General features: G+C 40.3%; 1 protein-coding gene across 3 annotated transcripts; it reads left to right on the top strand.

The window, feature by feature from the left end:
* The first annotated feature begins 284 nt into the window (after positions 1–284).
* On the top strand, positions 285–7,551 carry fscn2a (fascin actin-bundling protein 2a, retinal). 3 transcript variants are annotated; one of them, XM_067377377.1, is made up of 5 exons: positions 285–1,104; positions 6,243–6,399; positions 6,862–6,983; positions 7,081–7,248; positions 7,346–7,551. In XM_067377377.1, the coding sequence occupies exons 1-5, from the start codon at positions 285–287 to the stop codon at positions 7,549–7,551; spliced, it is 1,473 nt and encodes a 490-aa protein (XP_067233478.1). The 3 variants fall into 3 exon arrangements, with proteins under 3 accessions (XP_067233478.1, XP_067233487.1, XP_067233470.1); XM_067377386.1 differs by having other exon boundaries at positions 7,081–7,262; positions 7,360–7,551; XM_067377369.1 differs by having other exon boundaries at positions 6,862–6,987; positions 7,052–7,262; positions 7,360–7,551.
* Positions 7,552–9,020: the final 1,469 nt, after the last annotated feature.

Genomic DNA, 9,020 nt, shown 5'->3' with positions numbered 1-9,020 from the left:
AGAGAAGTAGCTAAAGATAACCTTGTGTAGCCTGAGACTGCTGCTCTAACGACAAAGAATCCAACACAAGGAAACTCACAAGGACAACAGCATTGATCTGTAGTTGAGTCACAGTTGACAAGGGAAGAAACGGGCAAAAATCTCAAAGTTCAGAGCAGCGAAGAAGCTATAAATGACCTTGTAATAGCATCCAAGGTGAGGTTCTTTTTTTCAAGGGCATATTGCTTTCTTTTCGGCATTTTTAAACTAATCTAATACAGTTCTTTGCGAACCGCCTGATCAGAATGTCCACAAACGGAATAAGCATGGCTCTAAAGCTCCAGTTTGGACTTATTAATTCTGAAAATCGTTACCTCACAGCAGAGGCATTTGGGTTCAAGGTAAATGCATCTGGAACAAGCATGAAGAAGAAACAGATCTGGACCCTGGAGCAAGACCAGGACAGCCAGGTGGTTTTCTTGCGGAGTCACCTTGGACGCTATCTGGCCTCGGATAAAGATGGCAAGGTAAGCTGTGAGGAGGAAGTGCCAAATACAGACTGCCGTTTCATGATTGTGATGCAGCCAGATGGACGATGGGCCTTGCAGTCTGTGCCATACTTACGTTATTTTGGAGGCTCTGCAGAATATCTGTCCTGTTTTGCCCAGACCATTGGAGAGTCTGAGCTGTGGGCCATGCATCTCGCCCTTCACCCACAGGCCAACCTGCTAAGTGTAGGCCGCAAGCGCTACGCTCACCTGTCCATTGCAGACAACGAGCTCTCCATGGACAGCAACATCCCCTGGGGTGTGGATTCCCTGATCACCTTGGTCTACATGGATGGGAAGTACAGTCTGAAGACCTGTGACAACCGCATTCTCAGCAACGATGGCAAGCTAGTAATGGAGAACGGGCCAAACACCAGTTTCACCCTGGAGCTCAAGTCTGGCAAGCTGGCCTTTAAGGACTGTGGGGGCAAGTACCTCTCACCAACAGGCCCCACGGGCGCCCTGAAGTCTGGCCGCTGCTCAAGAGCAGGAAAAGACGAGCTGTTTGAACTGGAGGAGAGCCATCCACAAGTTGTTTTCCAGGCAGCCAACAAAAGATATGTGTCTATTCGTCAAGGTAACCAATGATTGTGCACTTGTGTTGACATATCATGGTCACTATTATTGTTTTAAAACAAGGGTGCCCAATCCTGTTCCTGGATATCTACCTACTTGCAGAGTTCAATTCCAACCACGATTAAAAAAAAACACCTATCAGTAATTATCAAGTGCTCCTGAAGATCTTATTTAACTAGTTCAGGTGTGTTTGATTAGGGTAGGAGCTGAACTTTGCAGGGACATAGGCTACTTCACACTGTTAGTCCAAATCCGATTGGAATCTGATCTAAAATTTTGTCTTATTTGAATAGGATTTCAAACCACATACAAATGTAGCTCAAAACAGATTTTTAAAAATCGCATTTCATGTGATTTTTTGCCATTCATTAAATCTGATCAGATTTCATTTGGGTAAATCTACAAAAATAAAACTGATAAAAGGTTCTTTTCTGATGTAACACTAGGTCTATGACACATAGTTGTTAGATCTTTTTGTAGGCGCACTGGCCATGTCAAATCAATTGTCTTTTTTGTTTGAAACATCATAAACTTGCACACAAATTACATAACATTATAAACCTAAATAATTGCACAATTGTAGACATAGACATGTAGCTTTTCCCAAGCCCTTCAATGTGATCATTTCCTGGATGATGCATACGCATTACAAAATCTCAAAGTGCAAAATTTTGAGGACATCTAAGTCTGGGTGCATGGCCCTCCACTAACACAATTAAATCCTCTGTGGGAAGCAATCAAATTAATTAGATTTGTCATGCCCAATGTGTGTCCACTTCAGATTAAACCAGACACAAATGATTTATCAGACACATACTTTTTGCATAATTTAAATGGACAGTTTGCCCAAAAATAAATATATTTTTTGTAATCATTCATTCATCTTTATGTCATTCCAAAGCACTTTGACTTTATTACAATATGCAGGCCATTGTATTTTACAATGCATAGGGAATTAAACTTTCAAACATCAAAAAAGTACGGAAATCTCCATGAAGTAGCCTATATGACTTGTTCATAATACGAGTCGTGTACTGTAGTTTGGCTTTGTGTGAGGAAAAGATATTTAGTAATAATGTTTATGATAATGTAATAGTGGGCTGATTTTCAGAACTGGATCTGTAAGCAAATCATTCAGACCAGTTTTTTGACACAGCTAACAAAAATATGTTCTAAGAACATTTAGCTAATGTTCCTATTAAGATAACATTAATTCTGTTATCTGAACGTTAGTTCAAAAATTAAGGGAACATTCAATTTCATCATTTTGCAAACATTATGGGAATGTTACTTTTTAATATTCTATAAACATTCTGAAATAAGTAGTAAATAGTATTGTTAAAAAATCTTTAGACAGACATCCAACTCAAATGAATGTTAAGCTAACAAGTTTCTCATGAACGTGCCAATGAGTGCGAGGGAAGTTAACCCTGTTCATGGAATATAGCAAGTCATATGCATTACTTGTCGTCAAATGTTATATTTTTAAGCATGTCTTTCTGAATGCCCTGTGCAGAATTCTTCATCCATCCTCTTGAGGACCCACTGTTCTTCTCCAGTTTAGCTCAAACCCTACTCAATTATACCTGAACCAGCTAATCAAGCTCGTCAGGTTTGCTTGAAAATCACAGTCATGTATTCTTCACTGCCTTTTTACATCCCACAATCCTATGTGTTTCATTTGGTGACAGATGAGCAAGACAAAGAAAGATGGCATCTGAAAGTTTGGGTTTCTGGTCAGTTTGTGTGTAAATGTACATTTTTGACCAGTGTTTTCCACTTCTGATGTCATTTCTAGTGAGAAATTAAATTATTTTGCTGTAGATCATTAAACTGTTACACTGCCTCAGAAGTCTGTCCGAAATCAAGTTTTGTGAGGTACCTTCACGCGCAAACGCTGCCTGCTGGACCCAGTCACTGCCTATAAAGCAGCAAGGTAAGGCAAGTTAGCTGCCTAATTTTCCAGATGCAGCCTGGGTCTACAGAAGCAGGGTTGATAACATCTGGCCTTGTGAGGAAAAGAAGAAGATGACATTTGATACAGAGGGGAAAAGACAAGCTTTGAAGGCAACTGCACTTTCAGCTATGAGCCATTATGATTAATGCTCTTCATTGTCATAGACAAATATTTGCAAACTCTTAGCTCTATTATCATATAGTAGAATACATGCATTAAATGGCTAACAAAATACATAATCAAACATCTAAATGTCAGTGTATATTATTTTCACTGCTTGGTTATAGAACCATAATGTCTATGCAATTAGTCTATTAACTATGTAGAGTAAACATACTGTCCTGCAGAGTTCAGCTCCATCCTCAAATAAACACACCTAAACCGGCCAATCAATTGAAAACTACATGCAAATGTGTTGGAGCAGGGTTACACCTGATGTCTGCAGGAAGGTAGCTCTCCAGGAACAGGATTAGAGACCCCATGCCTTAAAGCATCAGTGTATCATTGTACTTCTAGTTCCACCAAATAGAACTGCATTGGACAAACACACTGAAAAACATAATTTTCTATTTCTGTCTGTGCATATTATGGATCATGACACCAACTGCTTATTATGCCCCATATATTTGCATTGCAGTTGGCAAATAAGCATCATGATGCTGGGTGAGTGTTAGGGATTACTCCAGTAAAAGACTTAAAAGAACAGTCAAGGGATATTTCTGAAGCATCTAATTTGAACCTCAGCCTACACAATCTGGTCACTTCGACTAGTTGGAATAGACAGTAGAAGTTTACTGGTAATGTTATTTAAACTACAGGTTCAGAGAGAGTGAAAGAGATAAAGAGCATGATTACTGGTTTAGTGGGACTCAGCCAGGAGCACAGAGTAATGAGGTGTTACCACTGGATTGCCATTGGATTAGCAAAAACCCTTTGAGTCATTGGTGTGTGTGAATGAGGATCAGCCAATCATAATCAAGAACTGAAACTATGAAATCGTAGAAAAGGAGAGCATGAGAGAAAAAAGACGGAAAGCACGGAGGACTGGAAGAGGACTGTAGAAGCCAAACTAAAACCACTACACCTATCATGGGGCGAAGCACAACATGCTGCAAGGGATCAAATAACATAGAAGCAGATTGTCACGGCCTTATGTTCTGTAGGGAACTATGAGACATAAGTAAGTAAATAGGATGCAGAATTGAAATTCTAAATTGAATTTAGACTTCCAGATCTTCTCAGGCATGAGAATTGCTCCCTCGAGGATCACACAAGGGACTTCTTAGATCTGATGTGCCTTATTCACTATCCCGACCGCTTGCTACGCGTCTTTTACAAAACTTTACACAATGAGCAGTCGAAGGCATTCCTGCCCATGGAAGGTCCTTGTGGGATTACGTGGAGCCTAATAGGAGAATATGTGGAGTGGGTGCTGGTGCAATGTGGATCTCAGTATACCTCCATCACAGATGAGGACAATGCCAGCCCCACTCCGGACCCAGAGCCCAGCCAGCCTTAAGCCATGGCAAGTAAGGATTAGATGCCAGAGCCCACTGCAGAGCCTGAGCCCACCATGAAGGGAGAGAGCCATAATGTTTGCCAGAGGTCAATTTTGTTGAGCACATTCATTACTGAGTCTGACAACATCCGTCACATACAGGTATATTAGTAGAGTTAGAGAGGATTGGAGTCTCTTCCACACCCCTGTTGCTGAGGTGCATACAATAAGCTGGGTCTCCACAGAATTATTATTTAATTAGCTGGATGATGAAATGTTGCAAGATCTCTGGTCTCTGCTGATCCTATCTAGTTCCAAGTTGTCCACCTCATTGCTGGTTCAGTCCAGTTCCAAGTATTCTTCATCACCACTGGTTCAGTCCAGACTCAAGTCTTCTTTGTCGCCACTGGTTTAACACAGCATTAAGTCTCTTAAGTCCAGCACCAAGTCGTCTTCATTGCCATTGGGTCTGCCCAGCCTCTCTCGCCCTCCTCTTCTGCCAAAGCCATCCAGTTCCTCTGCCTCACCTCTGCTGTCTCCCTTCAGTCCCTTGGCTCCTCCTTCATTGGTTCTACCCTGATGCTTGGATCCACCTTGGGTTTCCCGCTCATCAGCTCTGCCATGGTCTAAGTATCCCTCAGCTTCAGCTTTAGCCTCAGAGTCTGGATGCCATCTCTGGCCTCCAACCTATCACCTACACCAGGGATCCGATTCTGGAGGGCCACTGCCCAGCAGAGTTTAGCTGCAACCCTAATCAAACACACCTGAACCAGCTAATCAAGGTCTTAGGATTAGTAGAAAGTTATAGGCAAGTGAGTTTTTATGAGGGATGGAGATAAACTCTGCAGGACACTGGCCCTCCAGGACCGGAATTGTCCATCCCTGACCTTCACCTTGGCTCAACGCTCCCTTGGCTCCACCATAGTCTGTAATCCCTCAGGCTGCACCAGCTCCTTTGTCCCTCTGGCTCCACCTTGGTCAATTGTCGCTCTGGCTCTGCTTTGGACTTCTGGATCTCCACCTCTCTGGCTCCGCCAGGCTCCTCCTTCTCTCTGGTTCCACCATAATCCTCAGTCACACCGACTGCACTCAGGTCTGCCAAGCCCTTATCTCCACCTCAGTCACACGCGCATGCGCACCTTGGCCCTCAGGGTTCAGTGTCTCCATGGGTCTTCATCTCCTCAACTCTTCCTGGGTCTCCAATTTTCATGACTTTTGATCTGTCAGTAAGCCCTCTATTTCCTCAGTTCATGGTTCTGTGTCGTTTTTCTCGCTCTTGTTGGTTATTAAATCCTCTGTTCATTGTTCATTCTGGGTCATGCATCTCTGTTTTGAATTAAACTACACAGCCACCGTGACAGCTATACAGACATAATGTTGTGTAAAATATAAATGCTGTTGACTGCAAGAACATTTGAAATTCTTTTATTTATTTATTTTGTTTTTAAATGGTAAGTGGCTCTAAATGGATTCTCAGAAAATGTGTTACTAGCTAAAAAAAGAGAATTAAAACTGCATGAGGAGACAGCCATCAGTTTGAGGACAGAGTTTACCAGTAGACAACCTGATGCATTTGTAGAACTTCTGCCAAATTTATATCTGCTGTACTATTTACTTTCTTTGTAGTTTTGTAAAGGAACCAAGTCATTGAGATGCTTGCCATGATAAATGTCTTTGTTTCCAGGTGTCAGCATCTCAGCTAATCAGGATGATGAGACAGACATGGAGACATTTCAGATGGAGATTGACAAGGAGACTAAGAAGTGCATGTTCAGAACCAGCGGCGGAAATTACTGGACACTCGTTACTCACGGAGGAATTCTGTCTTCAGCCACAGAAGTGTAAGGAGTTGTTTTATACATGCATCTCATTAAAACAAACAACTTGAAGAAACATGACACTTTTTATCCTTGGAAATAAAAATGTTTTAAGATGAAAAATATATAAAATCAAAGTTAGTATGAAAAATTAAGAATACATATTTAAGATTCTGTATGATTTCTATGTAACCAATCAAACATAAGCAAATTTGTTGTGACTATTTTAATACTTTCACTGAAGCACAGTTAGCCTATCTCTGGAACATTCTCAAAAAAAAAAAAAAAAAAAAAAAGAAAAGAAGAAAATTGATGAAATTCCATAGATTAAAAAAAAAAAAAAGTCATACAGGTTTCTGAACAACATGAAGGTAAATGATGAGAGAATTTTCATTTTGGGGTGAACTATCGCTTTAACATATTAATATATTATATACAGTATTGCATGCATGGCACTAATCTTGAATATGTGTGTTCTTGTAACAGAGAAGAAAACACCATGTTTGACATTGAGTGGTTGGGCCGACGAGTCGCTTTGAGGGCAAACAATGGAAAATATGTCTGCACAAAGAAAAATGGACAGCTTGCTGCTGTGAGCGATTCTTTGGGTGAGTGAAACTGATTCTTTTCTGATCTTTTAATAAACTGTCAATACTGGATACACACATAACATGAGTCAGATAAATCCTCTCATGTGTTCGACAGGGGAGGACGAGCAGTTTGTGCTTAAGCTGATTAATCGTCCTATCCTGGTCTTGCGTGGGGAGAACGGCTTTGTGTGTCACCACAAAAAATCCAACACACTGGACGCCAGTCGCTCTGTTTATGACATCTTCTCATTGCTTTTCAGTGATGGAGCATACCATATAAAGAGTGAGTCATATTCTGTGAGCTAAGACTGACCAGAGTTTCACTGAGCAAGACTCTGTTGAACACAAAATTCCTGGTCTTTTTTTTCTCTCTACCACAGGTGGAAATGAAAAGTTTTGGTATGTCTCCGGCAGTGGTCTGGTGTGCACAGATGGGGACAAACCTGAGGATTTCTTCTTTGAGTTTGTGGAGTATGGACGGGTTGGCATCAAGGGTCAGAATGGCAAGTACCTGCGTGGAGACCAGGGAGGGACGCTGATGTGTGACGGGTGCAGGGTGGACGCCTCTTCCCTGTGGGAGCACTGAGTGCTGTAACCGAGCAGAGACACAAATACAGACTCACTGAGAAACAATACATTATCGGTTCTCGTACTGACACTTGTTAAACTAATGACTTTACAGGAGAACGTTATTCATTCATTTTCTTTCTTCAGTCTTTTTTTGTGAGTGAGTGAAATATCTGTGGTTTTATCTGTTTCTAATACTGTAAATGTTAGTGTCACCCTTTGATTCATCAGAAAAAAACAATATTACACTTTACTTCTTGTCCCTTTTTAAAATCAGTTGCAACTGAGGTTGGTTATTGAGGCTGTTAAACTCTTCAATTTAAAGGTGCTCTATTTGAGGCAGGGATTTTAGCACCTTATAAATTTAACAATATACTTTTAACAAATGTGTTTGTCAGAGGCCTACAAGAGAAAGTGTCCCTGGAATTTTATTTCTAAATTGACAATATGTGACATAACAGTCGAAATTATGACAAAGTTTGTGGCAAAATAAAAACTGACTCTTACTGCATAAGAGACAAACACGTCCAATTGTCTTTCAGAGTTTTATTTCTTGCAAGAAAGGTCAAACAGTCAACAGAAACACAAGTAGCTGCAGAGTGTAAGACAAAGAATGAAAGCTTCCCCTCACTTTTATATCTCTAACCTCCAGGGCTGAAGCCTCTGTCCTTTTACCATATTAAGAGCATGTCTACCACTTCAATGTTTTTCCACCTGTCACCCTGAGAATGCATACTTAAGCACTTCTGAGAAGAACACAATTATTTAACCATAAGCATATAAGTAAAATCACATGGAAATTATACAAAACTCAAAATTTCTTCCACAGATCAAAAGTCAAAATTGGCATCATTAATTTTGACTAAGTCATAATTTTGATTTAAGTCATAATTTTAACATTTTAAGGAATGATTTGACATTTCATCTCATATTATGACTTAGTATGTCATCATTTTAACTTTTTATGTTATAATTATGATTTATCAGAGAATAATTTTTTTTCCTTACATGGCAAAAATGGGCTTTCATACCTCCTCGATGTGTGGTGTTAAATGACTGCACCACCATTACAATCAAAGATGAGGAAACCTCACAAAGTCAGAAATACTGTTTGTTGAAGGTGGAGACATTCATCACCACCACTTTTTGAAAGCAACACAAGGAAGGCATGCAGTGCAAAGTAAAAGCACCCCCATCATTCTTCTCAGTCCCGACCAGACAGAGCCTGATGTATATGCTAAACCTTGACACATACTTATCAGGATTTATAAAAAATAAATGACATAAGTAAGTGTGCAGAACCCTTCTAAACTGGTCTGTCTATTAAAGTCACTGGGTACGTCAACATGTACGTCACTTGACATACTATATGTCCAGTTTTCCCATAGCTTCCTGGGACCCAGGAATAGACTTCTGTCCTCTGTAGTGGATATTATATTTTAGTGACTTCATCTGCCGTATTTAAATATGACTGAAAATCTAAATTAG

The sequence above is a fragment of the Chanodichthys erythropterus genome, chromosome 3 (genome assembly GCF_024489055.1).
Source record: "Chanodichthys erythropterus isolate Z2021 chromosome 3, ASM2448905v1, whole genome shotgun sequence".
NCBI classification, from domain to species: domain Eukaryota; kingdom Metazoa; phylum Chordata; class Actinopteri; order Cypriniformes; family Xenocyprididae; genus Chanodichthys; species Chanodichthys erythropterus.
This window is presented reverse-complemented; position numbering and strand designations above follow the sequence as displayed.

Excerpts from the sequence above, each read along its gene's own strand:
- fscn2a (XM_067377369.1), top strand. The coding sequence starts at position 285 with ATGTCCACAAACGGAATAAGCATGGCTCTAAAGCTCCAGTTTGGACTT. Across the intron at positions 6,988-7,051 it reads GTGAGCGATTCTTTGGGTGA|TCAGATAAATCCTCTCATGT; the intron begins GTGAAACTGATT and ends ACATAACATGAG. Across the intron at positions 7,263-7,359 it reads TAAAGAGTGAGTCATATTCT|TTTTGGTATGTCTCCGGCAG; the intron begins GTGAGCTAAGAC and ends GGAAATGAAAAG.